Source organism: Chenopodium album, chromosome 22 (genome assembly GCF_948465745.1).
Source record: "Chenopodium album chromosome 22, dcCheAlbu1.1, whole genome shotgun sequence".
NCBI lineage: Eukaryota > Viridiplantae > Streptophyta > Magnoliopsida > Caryophyllales > Amaranthaceae > Chenopodium > Chenopodium album.
Window position 1 is genome coordinate 6,788,515 of NC_137855.1, and position 26,687 is coordinate 6,815,201.

At 33.8% G+C, this 26,687-nt stretch overlaps 3 protein-coding genes across 4 annotated transcripts; all 3 read left to right on the forward strand.

Moving 5' to 3' along the window:
• The first annotated feature begins 598 nt into the window (after positions 1-598).
• LOC145605847 (uncharacterized) lies at positions 599-2,117 on the forward strand. The gene is made up of 2 exons (XM_081661912.1): positions 599-746; positions 1,177-2,117. Exon 2 carries the CDS (start codon positions 1,193-1,195, stop codon positions 1,817-1,819), a length of 627 nt encoding a protein of 208 aa, XP_081518038.1. The 5' UTR covers positions 599-746; positions 1,177-1,192; the 3' UTR covers positions 1,820-2,117.
• Positions 2,118-14,145: 12,028 nt separating this feature from the next.
• Positions 14,146-20,175, forward strand: LOC145603549 (kinesin-like protein KIN-14G). Its single transcript, XM_081659473.1, has 19 exons — positions 14,146-14,272; positions 14,636-14,802; positions 14,910-15,053; positions 15,300-15,548; positions 15,631-15,702; positions 15,905-15,973; positions 16,223-16,300; positions 16,386-16,535; positions 16,618-16,699; positions 16,803-16,898; positions 16,988-17,164; positions 17,257-17,363; positions 17,450-17,628; positions 17,744-17,905; positions 17,983-18,236; positions 18,439-18,602; positions 18,694-18,882; positions 19,050-19,534; positions 19,656-20,175. The coding sequence occupies exons 1-19, from the start codon at positions 14,146-14,148 to the stop codon at positions 19,768-19,770; spliced, it is 3,066 nt and encodes a 1,021-aa protein (XP_081515599.1). The 3' UTR covers positions 19,771-20,175.
• Positions 20,176-21,312: 1,137 nt separating this feature from the next.
• On the forward strand, positions 21,313-26,241 carry LOC145604556 (putative protein phosphatase 2C 5). Of its 2 annotated transcripts, none has more exons than XM_081660444.1 (9): positions 21,313-21,554; positions 22,128-22,380; positions 22,477-22,648; positions 22,746-22,963; positions 23,068-23,175; positions 23,264-23,389; positions 23,472-23,701; positions 25,105-25,335; positions 25,989-26,241. In XM_081660444.1, the coding sequence occupies exons 2-8, from the start codon at positions 22,171-22,173 to the stop codon at positions 25,322-25,324; spliced, it is 1,284 nt and encodes a 427-aa protein (XP_081516570.1). In that variant the 5' UTR covers positions 21,313-21,554; positions 22,128-22,170; the 3' UTR covers positions 25,325-25,335; positions 25,989-26,241. The 2 variants fall into 2 exon arrangements, with proteins under 2 accessions (XP_081516570.1, XP_081516569.1); XM_081660443.1 differs by lacking the exon at positions 25,989-26,241 and adding an exon at positions 25,418-25,655.
• The last annotated feature ends 446 nt before the right edge of the window (positions 26,242-26,687 follow it).

Here is a 26,687-nt window from a genome sequence, read left to right on the forward strand (position 1 = left end):
CATTCAAATTTTCTGACAAAATTATATTTCTGTAGGCCCTGTTTGGAAGAAAGCTGAAAGCTGAAGCTGATTGAGTTAGCTGATTTTATTAACTGATTTGACTAACTTATTGTATTAACTGATTATATAAAAGTGTTTGGTAAATAGCTGAATAAGCTGATAGCTTAAAGGTGATTGAGTATGTGAAATGACCAATAAGCTAATTGTGGGGTAGCTAGTTTAGATAGAATTTTAAATTAAATGAGGTTATAAGTGTCATTTCACAATAATTAATGAATAAGTTAATTGAAAAAGCACCTAAAATGAGCTTTTTCAAAAAGAGCTTATTTAGTGGAATAAGCTCTTTCAATAAGCTTACTACCAAACACTTGTATTAGCTTGTTTGACAAGTCAATAAGCTAAAATTAGTCAAATAAGCTAATATACCCTCAATAAGCTTACTACCAAACATGGCCGTAATCTCTATGACTCTATTTATGATCTTATGTTATGCTTAATCCCTTATTATAGAAAGGGGTTATAAAAAGTCGTCCAAGTCAAAGCTATAAATTACGGAGCACACTTGATAAATTTCAAATATCGAAAAAAAATTAAAAAATTAAAAAATCTTCATCTTTTTCTTCCCCCTTAAAGTTTTTTCACTTCTACTACTCTGTACCTCTCTCACTTTACTCCAATTGAAGCGCGCACTCTAAATTCTCCATTGAAGCGGCTTTTTCTTCTTCATCGAAGAACCAGATTCTGAGGTAATATGTTTTTATCAATCATCAAATTTCAATTTCTCAATCTAGGGTTTAGTATCACTTATCGTTAATTTAATTGTCTGCGTAATCAATTTAGGGTTCTTCATTGGTGGATTATTGAACAATTTGTTATAATTACTGCAGTTTTGAAAGATTATAATGAACGATTTTGTAGCTAGTATTTTCGTATGTGCAATTTCGGTTGATATTCTTAAGCAAGATGAATTTTGTGTGATTTTTGGAGCTTAAATTGATAATTGAGTCAAATGTAGTAGCAAATATGTTGCAGACTTTGTTTATAACCCTTTAATGTTAGGAAGGAACTATGAAAATGGATCTTTACTTCCTAGGCCGAGGGCGGCTGCCCCGGCTCTGGGACGGGCCTGTTTACCATCCAATGATAATGACATAATGTGATTGCGGTTGATGATAGGCTACCTGAACAGGAGATGAATGGGGGTTCATCCACACAACGAGAACTCGAACGCCAGATTGGTGCAATCAAGGCTGTTTCTGAAATGGAAGTTGAACATCTCCTTACCGAGTTGCGATTGATTCGTTCATATTTCAATGAGGAGCAATTGCAAAAACCTGCCCTGGAGTTTTTTAGAGAGAATCTTCCTAATGTTTCGGTAGTTAGAAATGATGAGGATGAGCATTTTGATCTGAGATGGAAAGATGATGATGGTAATTTGTCCATGTATAACCCTAGTGGTAGAGATATCCATGCCTCCCTTTTCCATCACATGGGTATGGCTTATCCTGCTTGTTCTGATGCGAGGCAGTCTTTTGGTGGATTTCAGTTTTCGGGCAAGGCTATGAAAAGCCTTGTGGGTTTTGATGATCTGCAGATGGGGACGTACTTGTCTCAAGAGTCACTTAATAATATGATGCTTGGGATGCCAGAAGGTCTTCAAACTCCTGGGGCTGAAAGCCAGAGATTGTCTGTGGGGATGACACCTAAAACCCGTAGATTGCCTAAACATGGGGAGATGCTTCTTTCTGTACATGGATCCCCCCTTGGTGTCTACAAAGAAGATAACATGGAAGCTATACGCGAGTCAGAAGAAGGCTGACTTATATGTGTTCTTTGTTCTTCATCCAGAAGATATAGGAATGCTTTATGTTACTACTGGAAGTTGTGCTTTCCATCATTGACATAAAGCAGCACCAATCTCCTAATATGGCTCTGCAATGAAGTTTTCAGTTTATTTACAATTTGTCAATGAATTTATTCATCCAATGCTTGATTGTAAAAAATATATCCTAAGCGGGTCTAGTTCTGTAATCCACCTTAAGTGTTGTAATAGTGTATGGTAGTATGGTATACTTTGTATCCATTCAGATTAATGAATCAAGTTTTTCCCTCTGCAATTGAGACTTGTTTGCTACTAATATACTGCATTTTATGAAACTTAACCCTTAGAGAAGATTGGCTAACTTGATTAGAGTTCGAATTTTGTTGTCTCTGAGGACCTGTTTCTTTGGGTTCATTGTTTGATTCAGCTTTTGGCATTCTTAAGAGCTTGGTTTCTGTTGATAATTGAGAAGCTTTTGTGGAACTTGGAGGTGAATTTATGTAGAGTGAAATGCAGTTTACAGCAGGTATTCGCAACAATTTTCTTTTTGTGTGAATTGAATTATATACAATCATATAATAATATGAACTAATGACGCCCCAGTCTTCTTTCCATTATTGTTATTTTGCTTTTAAAGGATTGTTGCTATGTAGTTGGTTTAACAAATTATGGAGTAATATGCTGGCTGTTGCTACATGTATAAAGTATCCCTGACTGAGCTAGGCTGCTCCCTCTTTCCCCTAAACTGTAACAAAGTGATTTTGAGTAGAGTATGTGTTTGGTTTGGACTTTCAACAAAAGCCATCCCCAAATTCACTTTAAGTTGCGGTTGGATGCAGGTGGCAAAAAAAAATATTCCATCGCCATGACAAGCTATAGATTAATATGTGGTTTTGAGGCTGTCTTACATGCTCCTGTGTCACTGGGGTACACGAATACTGAATACAGGTATGTGCTCTAGTGGTGGAATAGCATTATCAGAAAGCTCTGTACTTGTGACCTAATTTGACGATTCCTAATGTTGATATCATGCTTGGGTGCTGTATAAAACGTGGGATCTTTTACTTTTTACTTTTTAAAGTTTATTCATGTCAATCTTTTGGCTTGATCTCCAATGTTTTTCATTTATCTATGATATATGCATCTATACCACACGGTTAATATGTGAAGACGCTTGCCAAAAAACCTAGGATTATGTGTTTGTTCTGTTGTACACAAAATCTCTGTGTTTATTGTTTAAAGAAATTGGTGTACAGATTTGGTTAGGTTATCTAACTCAATTGGGCTGAGCAAGGTTTCAGAGTTGTCATTTATCTGTAGCTAGTACAGTTTGGTTCTCTAACTCAATGTATTTCTCTTCCAAAAAAAACTCAAATGTATTTCTATAGTTCTACTTTTAACTCAAGACGAAGGAAGAGGTTTTTTTGGTTGCCCTCTATGGGTGAAATGGATGATCATGATGTAAGCCACCCCTGAAAATTTCTTGGTTTTGTCTCACATATATATGTAGTGCTTATATTACTTCATACAATCTATAATTATGCAAGAGGGGAAGGAAATGCGCTCTTTGTTATTGTATTTTAGCTAGACTCAACCCTGTTGTGTATGGAGTTATGGGAGCTACACGCGGGGGGGGGGGGGGGGGGGGGGGGGGTGGTGGGGGTTGTGGATATTAGCCACACACAGTTTAGCTAGGTCTCTATTGCAATGACATTTAGTCATCTAAATTGTGCTATTGACAGCTAATCAGCCACACACAGTTTAGGATACTGGAGGGCATAACATTTGATGGGTGATGCATATATTTACATTATGTAGTTAAAGTTTCTATGTCTAATAGCTTTAGGCATTGTTTTACATGAAATTACTATTAAGTTCTAACTACTTAATTTGTCCTGAATAGTGAATACAGAATGGTCATTCTGAAGAATTGCTATATTGAAGGGACATACCTTAAATAGCAATAACAAAAAGTAATGTTATAGTTAAAAGTTCAATATTATATGTCTAATAACAATTTCTAAAACAAATCCAACAAGTAAAATTGTACAACTGTACATGTTAGATCAACGAAGTGTGTATATCAAAGTTTAATGAATTTAACTTTTGACCTCTCATTTAAGGTCAAGTTTGGGTAGGTTAGAGTAGCATTCTCTTGGTTAGTAGGACATACTTGTGGATCTCATTCATCTCAAGTTCAGGAATATCTAGAGTGAGGAGAGTTTCTTAAACTCTTACCCAATAACATTCTCATATGTAATCCTAGAGGGCTTTCACAGGTGTAAGTTGTGTAGGCATTTGAAATTCTGTAATTTCTGTATTCTGTTGGGCATGAAAAATATATGGTAGTGACTTTTGGTATGGTATGTTGGCGACTGTATGTATTGAGCTCAATTAATTGCTGAATATTGGGATACATATCCATACTGTTCCTTTGTAACAAAGACTGCTGTTTGCAGGTAGTACAGGACTGTAGTTTCTAGGTATATGTCATCACCGTCTTAGATCTGGAAAATGCCAAAGCTATTCAGTGAATTGATTTCTTATCTAATGTAGACTCTTTGTTGGGATTGATTGGGTGATCATGAGATTTGCATAGCAGATCCTTGCATTATGAGGACACGGCTTTGTTATTGTAGTTCTTATGTCATTGTCAGAATTGAAACCCTTGTCTGTTTTAGACACTTGAGCTCTATTGCTCCCCATACCTCCAAATATTTACACATTTGGATAAAGAATATCTTAATATACTGTTCTTGACAGTCTGTCGTTTCTTCCGAACCTCACAATATCAGTACTTTGTTTGAGGGTCCATTTTCTTTTGCAATTATATGAGATTTTTAAGATCATAATCCCCCCCTCCACCCTTCCCCCTTTTTTGATTTTTTTATTTCCTGCTGAAGAGTGCATAGATTTATCTGCTACTTCAAGATAAAGGTGCTGAATGAAAGCGATTATCTCATCTTTAACATGCTGGGTCGTGATGCTAGTTTTAGTTATCTATATACCTCTTTTCTGGTTGATGACTATATTTATATTGAGATGATAAAATGTAACAGGTCACTTGGCACTTTGAAGCATTGTTAGGAGGATGGGACATTCCAATGCATACCTTAAAAGGTGACCTATCAACTCTTGATCTATGTATAATACCTGAAAGTTATTAAGGGGCTCACCAATATCAATAGAGAGAGGGGGTATGAATATTAGTTCTAGAAATGACTAAGACACATGGGCTGTATTGAAAAGCGCCTTGCAGATTCTTCTGTGCCAAGATTCATGATTGATTATTTTGCAAAGCTTGAATAAACTACTTAAGCAATGATTTCTCTCAATAATCTTATCTTGTTTTATCATGTAAGGGGCTTTAAGGAGCAGCATTTTTTCCTTCCGCCTTTCTCGAGAATGCATTTGATAATGATCTAAGGAGTGCTGACATGTTTGAATCATTGTAGATTTAATTGACTCCATATTAGAAAAAAAGTAAAGCAACACTAATTAAATATATTGGTTTTCTCTTTAATCTGCCACCATTCATACAAGTCTGCGTAAAATTATAACTATTGAAGCTGCTGTAATGATTTCATGGACTGAATGGGGATAGTTTTCTTTGAATCTTAAATATTAGCATATAATCATGATTTCCACTTTTTTTCATTAATTATACCTGCTAATCATATGAACTAATTTTTGACTTTGCTCAGCGACGAGACTTAATGATCAAGTGAATTCAGATCGGTGAAAGTAAGTCTACTGAACCTGAGCTCCTGATCTGATGTTCTGTTTCTGTATATTTTTATTATTGAAAGATCATTCAGATCTAATTCCTGGATTCTGGGTAAATTCTTGTAGGTTCTTTAGGGTGTTAGATTCTTAGATTAGTTTATTAAATCCTACCAAGTACAGGTCTATGGTTTTCTAAAGTGTATTCAGGTGGACAAATACCCAATTGATTATAATCTTTTTGCATGAAGCTGTCAACTTTTTAGTCAATGCCAGCGAAGACTCCTGTTGCTGTCATTATTCCTGTATCCAAGTTTGAAGAGTTTGCTGCTATGATTCCATCCTTTATTTTTTACCTACATCTTTCTTTTCTTGTTGGATTTTTTAACATTAACATGATTTTGTTGTTTTGCGCACACTTTTCCTTTCATATAACACGGTTTTTATACTGTCTTTTCTCTATTTAGATACACCCGAGTGTATAATAGACATGTTGACATGCTGTGTTAAAACAATTTGCGGAATAAGGGTCTAAAACGAGTATTTGCAATATCTGACGGATCTAAACTGGATTACCTAAATACAACTAGCCGAAATTCAGATGTACATGTGGTTTGTGCTTTGAATGGTAGGGTTAAACAACGAAGAGTTCCATTGTAATTGCAATGTTACGACATGTACTATTATGTATTACAACTTATGGACAAGATTGTGACTAGAAAAGAAATGTTTAAAGTTAATTTATTTCTGATGAACCTACTTATTTTGGAAAGGGATATATCTTTTGAATTTGCTTCATTTTGCTTGATTTAATTGAACTATTGAAGGCAGACCAAGATTCTCAATTCAATCCCAAACAGTTGTAAAACTTGTACCAAGTATTTCTTTTTTGTTTTGATACACTCTCACTTATTATAACGTGCCACCATTCTTTTTTCCTTTTCATTTTATTTTATATTTAAAAAGTATTTTTAATATTTTATAATATGTTTATTTTTTAGATTTCATTTTGTTGTATCCCACTAAGTGTTGATATTTACTAAATTTGATGTAAAACTCTAACAAGAGTCATAAGACATGATAAAAAAAAGTTACCAATGATGGTAAGCTCTCTCTAAAAAACAATATTCATAATTGCATCATATATATATATATATATATATATATATATATATATATATATATATATATATATATATATATATATATATATATATATATATATATATATATATATATATATATATTTGGTGTTTAGAGAGCCACAAGGGCGGGGGTGAGAATCGATCTCAAGATCCCCTGGAACCGGAAGGGAAGCTCTAACCACTTGAGCTATCCCTCACTCTCATACATATATATATATATACATACATATATATATATATATATATATATATATATATATATATATATATATATATATATATATATATATATATATATATATATATATATATAAAATACATATATATATAAAATCTTTGAAGTTTTATACCCTTTTCTTAGGTATCGGATGTAGTAATCATAACAATTATCAAATCTACGAGGACTAGGGCCTGTTCACATTTACTTAATTTCAGTTCAGTTCAGTTCAGCTCCAATCAGTTCAGTTCAGTTCAGCTCTTGATTTCCCTCTCACATAAAATATTCATTTCAGCTCAATTCAGTTCAGTTCAGTTCCAATCAGTTCAGTTCAGCTCCAATCAGTTCAGTTCAGCTCAGTTTAGTAAATATGAACAGGCCCTAAAACACTACATTTTTTTAACCCCTAATCTAAATGTCACAATATATCAAATTGTGCTAGCTAAATCTTTATTGTCTAAATTTTGCTTAAAAATATTTGAAAATATGTACTGAATATTCTACAGAAGTGTAAGATTTGTTAATATCTGACCTACAAAGGTTTGTAGAATCACGTAATATTGAAAATATTAATCAAGAATGTTTTTTTTTTTTGTATTAATTAGTTTAGACTATTTTAAAATATAATTAATGCATTACCACTCGCAAATTAAAATGTGACAATGTCAACCCAAGATGAAATAACTTCAAAAGTCAAGCTGTCTTTTGACAGGATGCTAGGAGAATAATTCAAAATGTCCAAAAAAAAAAAAATGTATGTTAGTAATGTAACGTGTATGCTTCTCCAATTTCATATACTCATCAACATTTAAGTAGCAGCTGTCACTGCTAAATTGTAGTACGAGTACCAAATTGATAAGGATTTAAAGTACTAATTATTGACAACATCTTCCTTTTTCTTTGGATTTTGGTCTAATTTCATCACTCCCTCTTTCTTACCATGTATAGTATTTAATCATCTTTTCATATTTAATTATTATTAACAATCAATTAAATAAGTAAATATATCCCTTAAAAAAAAAGTAAATACATACTGTGTTATTCTTTTTTTTTTTTTTTTTTTTTTTTGGGTGTGTGTGTGTGTCATGAGTAGTTTGCTTAATTACTGATGTGAAGTAAGTAGTAACTCTATCAAAACATTATACGGAGTAGGTAATAAAAGTACTTAAAAACTTTATTTGTAATATGATAACCCTATTGATTCATTAATTGCAACTTCTCTTTACTTATCAATAACCTAAAGTGGAGCGTCGTTGGTAAGTTCACTATGTTGGTAGCTCATATATGCATCGCTAATAACTTCATTTTTTTTCCCAGTAACCTCATTTATACGTAATTAATAAGTCCATTGATAACTTCATGCGTTGCTAATGGCTATTATAATGCTATATGATTATCAAAATTCTCATTTAAATTAGACATATCACCGGTCAATATAGAAAGCGATCACATCACATATAAAAATTTATGATTGCCATTATTAATATTACTAGTTTAAAATCATGGTATTTTGAAGAGACCTTCTTATCTAATGTTGCTAGTTTATCGTCCCTCAAAGAGTCAAAGATCTCTCCTTATGAGTTCAAATATAATAACACATACTCCATAGCTTTCAAGGGCGAGAGAATGTAGTCCATTTAAATTGGCAATTTATTAATAATTTTACCAATTACTAATGCATAGTTCTACCAACAGTTTGAGATTGGTAACTAGTTACATGTTTTTATTTGACCGTCTTTAATATAAATTTAATTTCGATATAATTATATAATTCAAAATATAACTATGTATCGGCATATATAAAAGTCAAATGGGACAGAAAAAGTGCTAAGATAGATAGACGCATAGTGAGATCAAAAGGGAGAGTAGAGTAGTGGGTCCCAATTACCGGCAAATATAAACTACCGCCGGCATACTTTTAGCACGTTAACTAACTTAATATGCCGGCATTATTTGTGTATAAAAGTGGGTCCCATCTAACAATATTGTTAACTTGTGCTTTTTCACCTAGGTGGTGTGTAGGCCTATAGGGGACAACAACAATAACATCGCTCATTTTTCCGAACCTGTTTGGCTTGGAACTAGACCAACCTTTTAAATGTATTCATCTTTTGGCGCTCCCCCCGCCAATGTTACATTTTCTTGTTCGTTTTATTGTCTAGTACTCCTACAAGTAGAGATGTTCATGGGCGGAAATAGACGTGTCAATTCAAGTAATTGAGTCGGAGTGAGATCTGGTCTATATTAATTTGAAATATTTATGTTCATACAAAGCGAAATATGAATCAAATTTTTTCGGATCATATTAAATCGGATCAGTTGAGTCAATTTTTGACACATCTAGGTGAAATTGGACATAGTTTTAGCTAATAAAGCTATCTTGTTTTGGGTTTTGTTTTTGGTTTCATAATCAAGTTGAAATTATTTTGTTCATTTGGGAAGCAGGTTTTTAGGGGTCAAAACTCAAAAGTGGGTTGAAGAAGGACTTGAATTAAACAAACCTAAAGCAATGCTTAACATAGAGTTGAGTAAAATATTTTGACCCAATAAAGGCAATAATCACACTCAAACACACCCATTTTCAGATCAAATTTACCAATTGAGTTTTCCTGTGTATATTCTCTATTATTAATATCACTGACATTAATTTATTTTTCATCATTTTTAGAGCTAACTAACTAAATATGAGTATACAACTCCTACTATGGGGGAAATGATTTTGGCACACCCTTAATTGATTTTGGCACACCCCTATGTGAGAAAAGTATAGAAAACTGTGCTCTCACATAGGAGTGTACCAAAATCAATTAAGGGTGTACCAAAATCAATTAAGGGTGTGCCAAAATCAATTTTCCCACTAATAGGCATGCCTTTGCTTTGCCAAAGAGTACCTGATGGTTTTGACCAAGATATGAAGTCCTCAACCACATATTAGTTATATTTTGACCACTTGAAATTAAACTTTATTTTAATCTAGGTGATATTTGACCACTTAAAATCTCACTATTTAACATTACGCATAATACCCTTACGTATGTAGGCTAGCTATTTTGAAAAGTAAGAGTAAATAATGATGGTTTATTCAATTCATAATACTCCGTATTTCTTCACCAAAAAAAAAATAATACTCCGTATTTCTTTAATTATGGTTTAGCTTGTCAACTTTATCTTGGCCAATTTATTAATCGTAATATCTAATTTTGATTAATGAATATATATAAAAAAAGAATTTATAACAATTGAAGAGAAGTTATTAGCCTAATAGGTGAAAAATGTCTCACCGAGATATTGGTGAGACTTTCTGTATTTGAACTTAATGACTAATTACTTACTTGTACTCCGTATTAGTTATTACTCCTGTTTGGAATTTTACACTTACCATATCAAATTACACTTCAACCACACAAAAAATTCACAAACTTTAAAAAAAATCGGGTGTACAATAATTATTGTACATCCACTATAAAGATAGACTAAATTGATCAAAAGTTACCCCTAAAATAAATAAAAGTGACCCTAATACGCATAAAAGTAATCCAATACAAATAAAAATTATTAGTAAAGAATCACATTTTAAATGACTAAAATCAATTATTAGTGATTGAATGTAATTAAATTACCATTATCAAACTTTTATTATTGTCTGTTTATATAAAAAAATTGTATTATGTTTAAAGTTACCCAAAAAAGGGCAAAAAGTTACCCTAAAATTAGGTAAAAGTTACCCTTATACTGCTCGATGTACAGTAAAATTAGTGTAAACCGGGTGTATACAAAAGTTTTTGCAAAAAATTAGCCCTATTATTAAAGACTGGTATTAGGTTTTAGCCATACTTCAATATCATCAATGTATGTTTTTAAGCAAGGAAAGTTGATAGATTTGTGCACAACGATTAATTGCTTATTTTTAATCTAAACTAGTTTGTCTCAGTAAATAAATGCTATTCCCTCCGTCACTAAATTACATTCCCGTTTTTCTCTATTATGTGAGAAATAAATGTTAGAAATAGAAATGTAATTTAGAGACGGAGGAAGTATGTAATAACTTTTTCAAAGACGTTACACCATCTCAAACTCTTCCCTTTCACCATAGTTATTATACAAAATAAGGTAGAGCGGAAGAGTAATTCATTTTGGACCGACATGAATGAATGAATGTAAGAAAAAGGATACTAAAGCTTAAAGTTTGACACGGAGTATCAATCTAGCTAATCAACCGGAATATGTTCTAAACCTTTAACGTCGGCATGAGGCCGGCCCCAAGGTCTATAAGAGGTATATTAAGCACAATGCTAATTTGCTTTTTGCCTGCTAGATCTCCATCATCATTCAATCGGGTCATGGTTAAGCACAACTTGCTTATAAGACTTGGCAACTACCTCCTTTACATTGATAGATTGTAGTGGGAGCTTCACTCAAGGCTTTTTCTTTGGTATCACTTCATTGTCTAAATGTCTTCCTAGATCCTACTAATTGCATAATTTAGATGTTTGGATAATTTTGTCGTTTATAGAATCAATTTCTAAGTATAAAGAGTAACATATAGTACGTACTATTCTGATTTTCATTGAAACGTATGCCTATGATTATATAGAAAAAAGATAATTTGATTTGTCTCTACCTTCAATCCTTCATGATTGCTTAAGTTCATAATCATGATTAAGAATTAGTCCACAACTAACCAAACAATGTTTAGATCATTATAGCAATCAATTTCAAGTAACTAGGCATAGAGTGACACTTGGAGTTTAGGAGAAGATTTTCTCCTTTTTAAATCCGGCTCACAAACTATTGAGTGTGTCTTGCTGGAAATAAAATAGCGGGAAAAGTGTAAAAAAAAGTGTTGAGTAAGAGAATTGGGGTAAGATAATAGTAAGCAAACGTGTAAGAGTCTAAGACGCAAGTCAAACAATGTGAAACACTCCAAATAAAAAGTGAGTTGAACTTAGGGAGTGATTTAGATGGGCATAGAGTATTGACATATGTAGAGATGAAAAACATTTTATTCAGATTGTGCTTAATTTGGGGGTTAAAAAAAAAAAACAAAACAAAAAAAAGTGCTTTGATTATGAATTTATATGAATCATCAAAAAATATTGATCATTTTCAAATTTGAGTTCAATTCGATTTTTGGATAAACTTGAACTTTACACGTTGTCTAACATTTACATTATTATATATCCACCAAAGTTACACTAATGGCTAGCAAATATGGTCTTATATATTCAAATCAATTGTCAATTAACTTAGTAATACAAATCAAGATTAGTCAGGGCTTTAATGCCGGGCGAATTTCAGTAGGATAAGTAGTTGGATCAATAAGCATAGAGATATAATGTATTTTTATACTTGGTATATGTTACTCTAGTATTAGTGGAATCATACAAAATGAGAAGAAATTGTTAGTGGTCATCTTGTAATGGGACATGATCATTTAAGCACATAAAAAAATTGATTTTGGAATTCTTATATGTGAGAAAAGCTAGCATTGAAAATTGTTATATAACAATAGATGTGCAAATTAATTTTTGGTATGCCTATATCACTTTCCTAGATCAATAGTAATTATGTATTAATTTTTGATAGTCTTAATAAGGAGGATCGATAACAAGCTGATTTAATTTAAGCTCAAACTTAAGTGAAATTGATTTGCTTTATTGCATATCCCTTACATAAGTTACTTCCAAGCCCAAGCCTTTTAGGATTATAGTTCTCAAGTTACTAAACTTAAAATTTCACTCGAGTCATTCAAAAATTTTACAAGTAATTAATTGTTAATTATATTCAACGCTTGGGTTGTATGAGTTTGTAAAATGTTGTCATTGTTACTTTTTTGGTCATAATGAAAAAAAACATTACAGTAATAAGTTTAGAAATTTTAAGCTCCCCTTACAGAATAATTTTATCCAAGAGTCATATTTTAGGGCCTGTTCTCATACGTTGAAATTCAATTCAGTTCAATTCAATTTAGTTCAGTTCAGTTCAGCTCCCAATTTCCTTCTCTTATAAAATATTCCGTTCAGGCCCTTAAGGGTGATTTTCATTAACTTGATTTTGAACTTTGAGCATCAAACTCTATTTTTGTCCAATTAGATTTTTTGCTTTTTTTTTTTTTTTTTGGTAAACACTGTTTTGAGCTTTATAACATGTTTATGTGGCTCTTTCTATGGTCTTAAACGTTTCACATTAATTGCTAAAATTCGAAATAATCAAATCAAAATCCCCCCAGAAAAAAACATACAAAATATGTAAGTTTTATTTCGAGATATGCCATTATGTACCCAAAAAAAAAAAAAAAAAAAAACCAACCAAAGTTTAAAATCTTTAAAAAGTACTCCGACAAAATATCTTTGAGAATCCAACGGAATTTCCTATATCAAATCAGAAAAAATTACGTGCAGATATCATTGGAGATCTAATTGAAACTTCCACTATTAAATCCTATATATTAGGCATCATATCACTAGAGATCCAATCAAAATATTCATCATTCAAATCAGAAAAAAAAAAAAAAAGAAAAAAAAAATCACCAAAGATCCAGAGTTATTTTGTCACTATTTACAAGGTTAAGTAAAATGACTTTCTATCAAAAAAAAAAAAAAAAAAAAAAAAGAAAAGAAAGAAAAAAAACCCAAGAAAACTTCAAGGCTAAAAAATGAAAATGAAAAAACAAAAATAATGTTGTCAAAAAAAGTTAAAAATAGCCTTTTTTCTGTAAAATATTCCTATAAAAACATCCAAAAAAGAACACAAAACTTCAGGTGACCGAAGCGAGAGGTTCGGAAGCAGCTTTTTGTGGGATATTACCAACAACTTCATAGAGAGGAAAAAAAATTGAAGAAAAAAAAGTAGTAGTAAGAACGTTCAACAATGGCGATTAATATTAATGTTTAGCAAAATATTAAAAAAAAATATATTAAATTTTTAAACAATAAAAACTAAGGGGGGAAAATAGTTTTTAAATTAATCAACATCATCTTTATATTTTTTTCCCCTTCTTATATCTTCTCCTCCATTTCCGCTGTCTCTCTCATTGAATTCTTCAAAATTTTAATTGATTCTATTAAAAGGGTTTCTTTATTTCTCGAAGAATTAATCTGGGTTTGTTTTAATTTTTGAAATGATCATCATTAAAGTTCAGAAATCAACTAAAATTCTTGGATTCTGAAAAACCTGCAAATTTTTCAATTTTTTTGGTTTTTGCTCTTTAACGGTCATATTTCCTGGTTTTTTGCTTGATGGTGTCAATGGAATCAGAGGGAATGTTGCCATTTTCGGTGGTTTCTGTTGTTGAAGATGTTCTTAGACAGCATGGAACTCGATTGAGCGACATTGATTTCGCTTCAAGAAAAGCAGAGGAAGCTTGTATGATTTCTATCCTCATTCTTGATTTCATGATTTTTGAGTTTGTTACCATTATATATTATGATTGATAATAATGTAGGATGAATTATATGATTGATTATTGTGAAGGATTGTAATTTACAACCCGATTAACTAAAATTATTGAATTATTGCTGGGATTCTCACATAATGCCTGTTAAATGAAAGACAATCACAATTTAGATGGATTTGGATTAAAATGCATATGTATTGATCATTTTTTTTTTTTTTGGTTGGGGGGGTTGTCCGGTTGATGTTGGGTTTTATATTGGACCTTCCTTGTGAGTTGTGATATTGTGATTAAGGATGATGTTTAGGACTCATAAGAGAAACTAAATTTTGTAGCATCAAGACGATATGAGGCGGCGAGGTGGCTAAGGAAGATAGTGGGGGTTGTATGTTCAAAGGATTTGCCAGCTGAGCCATCTGAAGAAGATTTCAGACTTGGGTTGAGGAGTGGGATAGTCCTTTGTACAGCAATCAACCGGGTTCAACCTGGTGTTGTTCCAAAGGTATTTAGCATTCACTAATTCTTTGTTATATTAGATATTAATTCTGTATTATTTGTATGTTATGTTTATGTTACATGCACACATTACATGTTTTCTGGTATTTCTAGGTGGTAGAAGCTCCAAATGATACCGTGATCATCCCTGATGGCGCGGCTTTAATGGCTTACCAATACTTCGAAAATGTGAGAAACTTCCTGGTTGCTGTAGAAGAGTTGGGACTTCCAACTTTTGAGGCATCTGATTTAGAACAGGTTAGTCTCTCAATCATACTAGGGAGTTGAAATAAACCATACTTCTCAATATTAAGTCTTGTGCAATAAAATTGAAATGACTCAGGAGATTGCCAGACATATAATTTGTCCCTCTTAAGCTCTACTGTATAGAGATTGACACATAGAATTTGGTTATAGATGATGTATGCCTTTTTAAAATGAAGAATTTGCTTGCTAGTCAAAATTAAGCTCTACTTACTTTTGGTTTACAACTATAATGGTCAGGGTGGTAAAACAGGAAGGATTGTGAGTTGTGTTCTTGCTTTGAAATCTTTTAGCGAGTGGAAGATTGCAGGAGGTAACGGAACATGGAAATATTCAGGAAACTTCAAAACACCCAGCTCTACTGGCAAAACTGTTGTTAGAAAGAATTCAGAACCCTTCATGAATTCAATTTCGAGGACTTCATCTATAAGTGAGAAGTCTCTAGACACCGAACAGTGCAGTGATCTTGGTGTAGATTTAAGTGACACGGTCAGTACTTGCATCTGATTGATTGTTTGGTATTTATTATGAAAGATGAAGCAAATATAAAAGCGTTTAATTTTATCTACAGAGCAACAGTCGTTCCTTAAACATGATGATTCGTGCACTTCTAATTGATAAGAAGCAAGAAGAAATTCCAAATGTAAGTTTACTTTGAGCTAACTCAAGCATTTTGATGGGACTAAAGATGAGCAGCCTAAATATTCTCAAAGTCAGTGTTTGATTGGGATCAAGATTTCAAACATTTGACTTATGTTCTTTACTAATTTTACACTCCTGCTAGTCCTGCAATTACATCAGATATTCCTGTCTTTTGTAATTATTTGATCTTCTACTGATTTCAGATTGTCGAATCCATGCTCAGTAAAGTCATGGAAGAGTTTGAATGCCGCTTAGCAAGTCAAGATGAATCTGTAAGTAGCTCGTAGCTGTTTGCTGCAGTGTACTAGACTTAGTATACTAATAGTAGTGTAATTGCATAGCCTCTCCTTCCCTTGAAATCTTATTCTGTTGAAAAGAGACCTACTGTTTAGTCTTTAGTTATAAGATCACATCACTTGGTTTCACTGTCTCATTTGTTAAAATTCAATTTACTGAAATGTCAAGTTGTATATAAAGCTAGACAAATTAAGATCACAATAAAGAGTTTTATAACTTCGCAGGAGAAGGCTGCTTCGGAAGCAATGTCAGTTTCTGGACAAAACACATCTCCTGTTGAGTCCCCCAAGACAGAAACACAGGTAAACTATATATTGGAATACAGTTCTGATGACTATGATCTTGAGTTGCTGAAGATTTCCTCACACATTTATAAATATTTTGAAGAATCATGATGACAATGCCACCAACAACATTAATGAGCCAGAGCAAGTTAATGAAAGTGAAGAGATTCGGAACTGTGTCCCATGTGCAGCGCCTGAAAGTAGCTTCAGGAAGCATGATGAACATTTTGAGAGGCAGGAGAGTAATATCAAGGTAACTGAAAGCACTATGTTTCATTGCCCTTTGCTGTAAAAACAATTACATGTTTTTAATCAGTGATTTTTTTTTTTTTTAGGATTTAAAACAAACTGTCCACAGTACAAAAGAAACCATGAGGTTATTGCAAATGAGATATCATGAAGAGTTCAGCAATCTAGGTACAATTACTGATATTTTCGTGTGATGAACGTGTTAACTGTTAAGCAATTAATTGACTCCCTAGGAACATTATCTTTGTATCCTAACAAATTGCTTTGATAGGTAAGCACCTTCAGAGTCTTACTCATGCTGCATCAGGATATCAGAGAGTTCTTCAAGAAAATCGCAAGTTGTACAACCTAGTGCAAGATCTGAAAGGTATGATGGACATGAGAAAAAGTCTAGCCTGATCTCCCTATTTCTAATTAGTTCTGATTAAGACAAAATTTTTTGCCTCTGAACCATAGGGAACATTAGGGTGTATTGTCGAGTGCGTCCATTCCTTCCTGGGCAAGCTAATGGTTTTACCACTGTGGATCACATTGAAGAAGGGAACATTACTCTTATGAACCCAGCAAAATATTGTAAAGACGGAAAGAAATCCTTCAATTTTAACAAGGTTTTTGGACCTGAATCAACACAAGGTTAGTTGCATTACCATTTGATATTTTTTTTTTATTATATCCTAAACATTTTGGAATTGATCTCAGCATCATGTTCTTACACTCTACTGCAGCTGAGGTGTACACGGACATGCAGCCTCTTATTCGGTCTTGTCTTGATGGTTACAATGTCTGCATCTTTGCATATGGGCAAACTGGATCTGGAAAAACTTACACAATGGTGAATGCTAAATTGACTCAACCTTTCAACTGATGATTTTCTTTACATTTTAGTCTTACTGATGCTGAACTTCTGCTATTATTTAGAGTGGACCAGACAATCTCACAGAAGAAACATATGGTGTGAACTACCGAGCTTTGAATGATTTGTTCTGTCTGGCAGAAGAAAGAAAAGCCACTTTCACTTACGAAGTTTCTGTTCAGATGATGGAAATATATAATGAGCAAGTCAGAGATCTCCTAGCTACTGATGGATCAAACAAGAAATATCCTTTCCTTGTCTTCTTTTACATCTTGTTCTCTTTTCAATTTATGAGGATTCCATCTGCTAAATATCTGCTGCCATTACACATCTATGTTATTCCTTAATTCTTGATTTACATTAGAGATTCGGAACAGTTCTCAGAATGGGATAAATGTACCAGATGCAAGTATGTTGTCGGTCTCAACAACAGCTGATGTAATCAGTTTGATGAATCTTGGTCATAAGAATCGCGCAGTGAGCTCTACAGCTATGAATGACAGAAGCAGTCGCTCTCACAGGTAAACTTGCTAATACATATTCATACTCTAAAATTAACATTACAATTTCATACAACTCTTAAATTGTATGCTTTCAGTTGCATGACAGTCCATGTCCAAGGGAAAGACTTGACATCAGGAGCTGCTCTACGAGGTTGTATGCATCTTGTTGACCTAGCTGGAAGTGAAAGAGTTGACAAATCTGAAGTGACAGGGGATCGATTGAAGGAAGCACAACATATCAACAAGTCCCTTGCTGCATTAGGAGATGTAATTGCTTCACTTTCTACGAAGAATGCACATGTTCCCTACAGAAACAGTAAACTCACACAGTTGCTCCAAGACTCCCTGGGTAAGTTTGTTTCGTTCTTTTCACCTTATTATAAATATCAGAAACTAAGTACCGATAAGTTTCAATAACTTCAAATTAGAGCTAATGCTTTGAGGTGAAATTAACCAAGCCTTGCTTGTGGGGTTCAGTGCTTAAAGAGGCTTATATATCCTGTTTCCTATTTTTCTGTTAACTCTGAAGTCCTATAATTTTTTTTCAACAGGAGGACAAGCGAAAACATTGATGTTTGTTCACATAAGCCCAGAGGCAGACGCCCTTTCAGAGACAATCAGTACACTTAAATTTGCTGAGCGTGTATCTACCGTGGAGCTTGGTGCTGCTCGGGCAAACAAAGAAACTGCAGATACAAAAGAGTTAAAAGAGCAGGTTTTTACAGTTCCCTTGTCCTCTTGATTTCCTTCCAGTTAACTTGCGATCTCTGAATTGACAGTTGAATTATTTCATTATTTTGTGCAAGGTTTCCAATCTCAAAGCAGCTTTAGCCAGGAAGGAAGAAGAAATGGAGCATCTTACTCGTTCAGTAACAAGCACTCCAGAAACAACAAACATTAGGTCTACTGCTTCTTCACCTACTCGTCCATCCTCTCGTTCAAGAGACCTTTCAGGTGGTCGAAAGAGTCCAGTGCAGGATGTCAGTAACATCAAGGTAAGTTACTTATTTCTACACACCACCAAGGCAACAACAATAACATTTTATCAGCAACTTTTAGCCTATAATAACACATTTGAAACATAAAGCAAATAGCATTGTTTATCATAAATGATTCTCTAATAAGGAATTACAGCTGACTAACTAAAATTTGTGGTTTGAAGGTGAAAAACAACTCATCGAAGCCACGAAGGAGAAGCTTGGATCCAAATGATCTCTTATCAAATAATTCTCTCTGGCCACCCCTTACTGTCAACAAAGCAGAACAGAAAAATCTGACTGCAGGGGATTGGATGGAGAAGGTGATGATGAAACAAAGTAAAGTAGATAGAAATAGGTCTGTAGAAAACTTAGTGGATGAAAACATGAAGCCTTCTGAGAACTGTCATCCTGATGATAGCAGCACTTTGAAGCAACCTTTCGATATCTTAGTAACCGACAAAAAGGATTGCCAAGATAATGACTCACAGCTTAATATGTGTGACTTGCTTACTCCTGACAGCATTGATGAGCTTGAGATAGCAACCAGTGATTCTTCTGAGCAGGACTTTCAAGTTCTTCTTCCAAGAACAGCAAGTCTGCCTAATGTTATAGGATCAAAAATCAAGAAACCTACCCCTGTAAAGCCATCCAAAAGCCCGGAAAAGAGGTAACTTGACAGATTCTCATTGTTATATTCTTTCATTTGTAACAATCTTCATTGATGCAGTCCTTAGGAAAGTTGATACAGTTTTGTCTTTACAAATCTAATGTCTTTTTGCCATGATCAGGAGTTTGATCCCTATGCCACCCATGAGGAGATTATCGAATGGGGTGAATACACCGGCAATCAAGAATGGAAGACAGGCAGTGTATGTGAAGAGGAAATCAGGAAATGCAAAGTGATGAGTATTAGCTAAATCTGCTATGCATATATTATGTGATGATGGCTTGTCATCCTCCATATAATTTTTTTTAGTAGTTAGAAGAGGGAGGGTGAAGGAGTTGAGGAAAAGGCTTCTTTTTTATTTGATTTTGCAGTGCAAAAATTGCAACTATTTCAGTTACCTGATGCATGATTTTGGTGGTGATGGGTTCAAGTATATGCAGTCCTGCCAAATGGCCCAAATTGATGGTGATTGCCTTTTGTTGTGTTACATTGTGTATATGGGTGTTTGATTCAAATGGCCCTAAGCTAAGGTTTGATTTTGTTAGTTCTACCAAAGACGAAAATCGAGTAAGGTATATATATAAACTATATACTTGTAGTACATATATCACATATATATGTCTTCTTGGATCAAAGATTTGATGCAATGAAAGTTAATGAAATTGTTGTACATTATATACTTTTTGATTGTGTTGTCCACTTCAAGGCGCTGGTTTAAACAAAGTTTGTATTTGATTAGCTCATTTTGTTAGCAAATCTTAACACTTTAAAACAAATTAGACCCTTGTGATTTATTTCTACTTGCTAGAAATTTTTTTTTTTTTTTTTTTTTGACAGGTACTTGCTAGAAAAGTTATAGGCAAAGACTTTCTTGACGTGTTGTAGCTTAGGTTTTCCATAAAACTATTGTAGTTCACTTCTTGGGCTAACCCGAAATACTATTTTTCTTTTTCACACAAATTGATTACTCACTATAAAATGAACTAAACCATATAAATTAGAAAATCGTTTGACATGGTGGACAATGGACATAATCCAATTACGTCCACACCAATTTGCCAGCTGGGTTACATTACTTTACAATGTCATACACTTATCCCTTACATAAGAATTGAGTGGTTAAACCAATAATATGATTACTTATTTACTTGGACTAATTTCTATGCTTCCGATTCCATCAATCAGTCAATCACGTGACTCGCTTTTTTTTTTTTTTTCTTTATCCTGACTTCGGGCTTTTTCTGATTTACTGAAATGAGCATGAGCCGAACAAAACTGAACTGAACTGATTGGAGCTGAATTGAATATATTATGAGCGAAGGAAATTAGGAGCCGAACTAAACTAATTGGAGCTGAATTGAACTAAAAATAAGCTGAAGAGAACATGTCCATCATATTGAAAATATTGCCAAATTCAATTCAATACTATCCAAAACATAATACTATATGTATTGAAATTATAATTTTATTGAATTATAAACATGTAATTCAATAAAATCATAATTTATTACTATTAAAGATATGTGAATTTTTTAAAAAAATATTAAAATAAAATAGTATCTATTATACAATGTATCACTAATAAAGTAATAATGATTTTGAGGATAGGAAGAAGTTTTTATAGATGACCAATTTTTTAAAGAACATATATAACCTCTTTTATTTATTAACCTAACAAAGTTTTCAATATGAGTGACAATTGGAAAAATAAAGACAAATTGGTCCATCTGATTACAACTCATTTTAGGACACAAAAATCAATTGACTTTTGCCCAAATAATCACCCCCGTTAACCCCACCTCCTCAATATCCTCCCAACACCCGCGTCTTCTCCAACCCAACCCCAACATCCCTCACTTTCTCTCTCCTCTCCTCACTTTCTCTCTCTACATTTTTTTGGCTTCATTTCTACTTTCTCTCTCTACCTTGCCAATGTCGCACTTCCTCTTTCTCTCTCTTCAATATCTCAATTCTTACTTCCTTTAAATGCTACTTACTTCTCTTTCTCTCTCTTCGATCTGTAAGTTTTTTGTCCTTTTTATTTTTGAATTTGGTGATATGATATGTTTTTTCCGCTGATTAATTGCTGTGTAATGCTGTTTTGCTGTTGAATTTGAGATAAAATTTTTGTGTTTTGGTTGTAATTGGAGGAATTAATTTTGTTTTTTTCGATGTTTGCTTGATTTTAGGGGTAAAGATAACTCTAATTTTGTTTGTCTGTTTAATTAATTATCATTTCAGAAGTGTTAGGGTTTATGATTTTTTCACCATTTTGATTTTTTAGGTTAATTGTGTAATGCAAATTGTAGTTTGTAGTATAATGCTGCAATATTTTGTTGCGAAATTTCTATATTAGGAAATTAGACTGTAACTTTGGGCTGATGAAATCCTTGCCTGGTTTTTCTGTATCTGTCATAACCTTTATGGAACATTTAGTTTAACAGTGGACATTCATTCAATTTGTGCTGTTTATTGGACCAAATTTGTGTTGATTGTATCGAAAATAGGAACATTAACTAAAATAATACGGAGTACAAAGTAATAAAAATGATACGAGTATAATTGAAATGACATTATTTTGTATAATCATCAGGGTTGTAAAAGGGGAGCTGACAGATGTTGAAACTTAGACTAAAATGAGCCAGACTGAAGTATCTACAGCAAGTCCTCCTCTTGTTCCGCTTGGGACACTGATCGGTCGTGAACTTAGGTCTGAGAAGGTTGAGAAACCGATAATTAGGTATGGACAAGCGGCCTTAGCCAAGAAAGGGGAGGATTATTTTCTTGTGAAGACTGACTGCCAGAGAATTCCTGGGAATCCTTCTACGTCTTTTTCGGTTTTTGCGGTAATCTACTGCTCATTACTAGGATTATTACTAGTTACTGTGATTTTTTGCAGTTGATATGCATTGAGAGTTACTGAACTTTGGATTTCTGGGTAGATATTTGATGGTCACAATGGCATATCAGCTGCTATATTTGCTAAGGAGCACCTGTTGAACAATGTTCTGAGTGCTGTTCCTGAAGGTGCTAGTAGGGAAGAGTGGCTACAGGCACTTCCTCGTGCCCTGGTCGCTGGGTTTGTCAAAACTGATATTGAGTTCCAGCAGAAAGGTTAGTTTTGTAATGACTTTTTGAGTAAATTTTTAGTTGATATAAGACTGCTGTTGGTATGTTTGTGCTGGCAATCTCATTCTTGTTCAATTATTAGGTGAAAGTTCAGGGACGACAGTTACTTTTGTCGTGGTAGATGGGTGGACTGTGACTGTTGCATCTGTTGGGGATTCTAGATGCATACTAGACACACAAGGCGGTGTTGTTTCTGACTTGACTGTGGATCATCGCTTGGAAGAAAATGAAGAAGAGAGGGCACGTGTGACAGCTAGTGGGGGTGAAGTTGGAAGGCTTAATGTCTTTGGGGGCAATGAGGTCTAACTTCTGGATGCTTTATTTTTAATGACCATGTACTGGAGATTATCAGCTAGAATTTGCTATTAATACCCCTGACAATGATATTCTCTGGAATTTTTCAGGTTGGTCCTCTCCGCTGTTGGCCTGGAGGATTGTGCCTTTCTAGATCAATTGGTGATACGGATGTAGGAGAGTTTATTGTCCCTGTACCACATGTTAAACAAGTGAAAGTGAGTTTTTAGTGTGTTTTGAATCCTCACTGATATCCTTATTAGTTATTTGAAATCTTCTTCAGAGATTAATTAACTTTATGTGCAGCTCTCTGATGCTGGAGGAAGGCTTATTATTGCTTCTGATGGTATCTGGGATGCTTTATCATCTGATGCTGCTGCAAAAGCTTGTCGAGGCCTTCCAGCTGAACTTGCCGCAAAGCTGGTTGTTAAGGTTACTTACTCCCTTGTTTTTGGTTCAATTAATGTATTTTGATGACATGTTTTTAACTAGACTTACATTGGGCACTGTACAGGAAGCTTTAAGGTCAAGAGGTCTGAAGGATGATACAACCTGCGTAGTTGTTGACATTATTCCCTCTGTGCACCCCGTCTTGCCCCCAGCACCACAAAAGAAGCATCATGGATTGGGTGGACTGCTATTTGGAAAGAAATCTCATAATTTAGCAAGCAAATCATCTAAGCTTTCTGCCGTGGGAGCTGTGGAGGAGTTGTTTGAAGAGGGGTCTGCTATGCTTGCAGAAAGGTTTATCCTTCTTACACTTCTTTTTCTGCTTTCTGAATATTTTCACTAGCTGATTTGAATACTTTGCTGGAGCTACTTTACAATTTTACATAATCACAAATTATGACTACACATAGGGGATAGAGGGGTGGGTAGAATTTTCATTCCATTTAATTTGCCTATCTTATGCTAATTTGCTGCTATGATTGTTATGAAGTCTATTCCATCAAACAAAACAGTTGGGTGCTGCATTTTGATTTGTAGTCCTAACTTACGAGGACAACATTGTAATTGTGGCACATGAGTTTGAGGAGAAATTGTTGTGCCACAACGTTTGTTTTGTGTAATGCCTTTTAATAGGCTGCGTAGGATTAGTGCAATTGTGTGGATTTTATAATATTTCCATAAAACAAGATTGAAGATGCATTAATTAGTTTTCAAATATGCTTGAATATTATGATAATTCCAATCAAGTAGTTCTAGCTTCAACTGCTTTTCTTTTGGATAGATAAAGATTAAACTTTTGGCCAACTAAAGATGATAGGCTCTGAAGTTCCGGATAAGTTGAAAAGATGAACATACCTGTTAGGGTTACCCTATCCCGACGCAAAAGGCATGAATTTGACTTGAATCAGCTCTTGCTACTGAAAGCTGTATCATTTTCTACAGTTATCCAAGACAATTGACATCACACATCATTGTGTACTGCTTTATCATATTAGTTTGGAATTGCATGTCTACAGAATAAAGCCCTTCCACCACTATAAATAATTAATGGAAGTGATTTTACATTCTGGTCAAAATTTATAGGTGTCGTAATAATCTAATAAATTCTTTTTTTGTGTGTAAAGACAAAACTTAGTGGTTTGCCTAGGTTTTTGCCTAGGTTTTTTTTATTATTTTATTTGTCGTTGGATGGGACAAAGGAAGGATTACCTGCACTCTTTAATGCAATTGTCTCTGAATAAAAAAAAGGAAACAAGTACTTCGTATATCTTAATTATCGAGCCCTTTTAGCATGTTATAAAATCACTTTTATAATATGATTGTGTATGCCACAGAGGCATGATCTCTGTTGGTGACTAATTTAGTAATTATCTTGGTTGAATGTGTTATAATTCAGAAAGTTTAGTTGGTTCAATTTGTTCAACATGTTTTAAGTTTTATTACATGAGCAATAATGGTGCTTATGGGGGCACTTTGAGGTGGACTTTTCCTTATCCTTCCTCCTCTTCTCCCCTACACCCCCCCCCCCCCCAAAAAAAAAAAATAAAATAAATAAAAAAAAAAAAAAAATCGAAGGGCCTAGCTTGTAATTTAACCCATGCCGGGTTGACCTGCGAGAGAGTGCCTAAAAAAATGAGCTTATACTTGAAAACTTGTCTTAAAAATATACTAATTCTATTTACCTTGTCATTCTACAGGCTTGGGAAGGACTTTCCCATGAACCCTGATTCTGGCATTTTTAGATGTGCAATCTGTCAAGTAGATCATCCCGCAAATGAAGGTCTATCTCTTAATTCTGGGACATTCTTTTCTCCTTCATCAAAGCCCTGGGAGGGACCCTTTCTTTGTGCCAACTGCCGTAGAAAGAAAGATGCCATGGAAGGAAAGAGGCCAATCAAGCCTACAATTTCAATCTAACAATTTATCTGGTAATATAATCAATTGTCTATATATTCTTTTTGTCTTTGAAGTGTGAGAATGCTTTTCATCTCTCTATCGTGCGTGTTGTAGATGTGTGTAAGAAGTAAGAGGGTGGAAGAAAGTTCAGTAGTTGATTTTCCCTAGAGTTTTTAAGCAGCTCTTATTAGCTATCAATTATCCCTGGCTTTTGGAGTTCCTGACTAAAGACTGAGACTACTGTGTGATCTAGTATGCATTTAGATCAGTTGCTAACATTTTTACGTGTAATTAACCAGTGAATGATAGTGATTTGTTCTATGGTAATTAATTTCTTTGGCTTTTTTAGCTAGATGCTAGACTATTGATATTCAACAATGTCTATTTTTTTCTTGACATCTAAATCTAATGTTTGAAAGAGACATGGTTAAACATTAAAAGACTTATGAGAGTAAAATGTTTTAGTGATCCGTGAACAAATGTAACAAAGTCTTTAGTCAGTTGGATTTTCTTTATCACTATGGCTACCTGTTGAGCATTGATATTACAATATGAAAGTGAGGCAAACTTCCAAATACTTTTGATGGTGTTTTCGGTTTCCAGTGGAACCAGTTTAGGCAGCGAAATGACAGGTAGCTCTCTGTGATTGTGATCTGTCTGATGTAGCTCTCTGTAGTCCATGCAGAATTGCCAGTAATTCACTTTGAAACGCCGAGACTGTCCACTCTGCTCCTACTTTTGAGCTCCGTTCCATGCTTTGATGACCCATCCAACTCCAGTGTTGATATAACTATACAAAATTTTAATGATACAACTCGAGCCATCTGATTCATGACCATTCACTCGTACATGATGAATAAGTTTATAAATGAACTGAGGTGATGAATTTAGGGGGTGATGGAAAGATCAAGTGGAGCGGATGAATATGGTGTTTTTTTTTTCCTCCAATCCATATAAGATCATTGTACTGTAAATGAAAATAGCTCTTCTTTCCACTACTGTCTGTCTGCTCTTGAGGAAAGAAGAAATGCTAGGTGATACAGAGTAGTATAATTATAATCCATTTCACCGTCCATCTTACTATAAAGTTCAAACAACTACACTTTCTATTAAATAAAAAATTTCAACTTTGGCTATGTAGCCTATGTTTAGTTTACCTTATTAAATTTGATCGTCACCTTTAGTTAAACTTTGACCTTATTTTTAACACTAATTTGTACAGTAAGATGAAAAACTGTCAGATGAAAATTTATTAGATGACAGAAGCTAACGAACACCCTGGGGCGTTAAATAAGATAACTACACTGATCGACGCGTAATTTTGTCATGCATTCTCGAATTAATATCACTTTAGGTAGAATTTTAAATGCTTGTTCATTAGCAA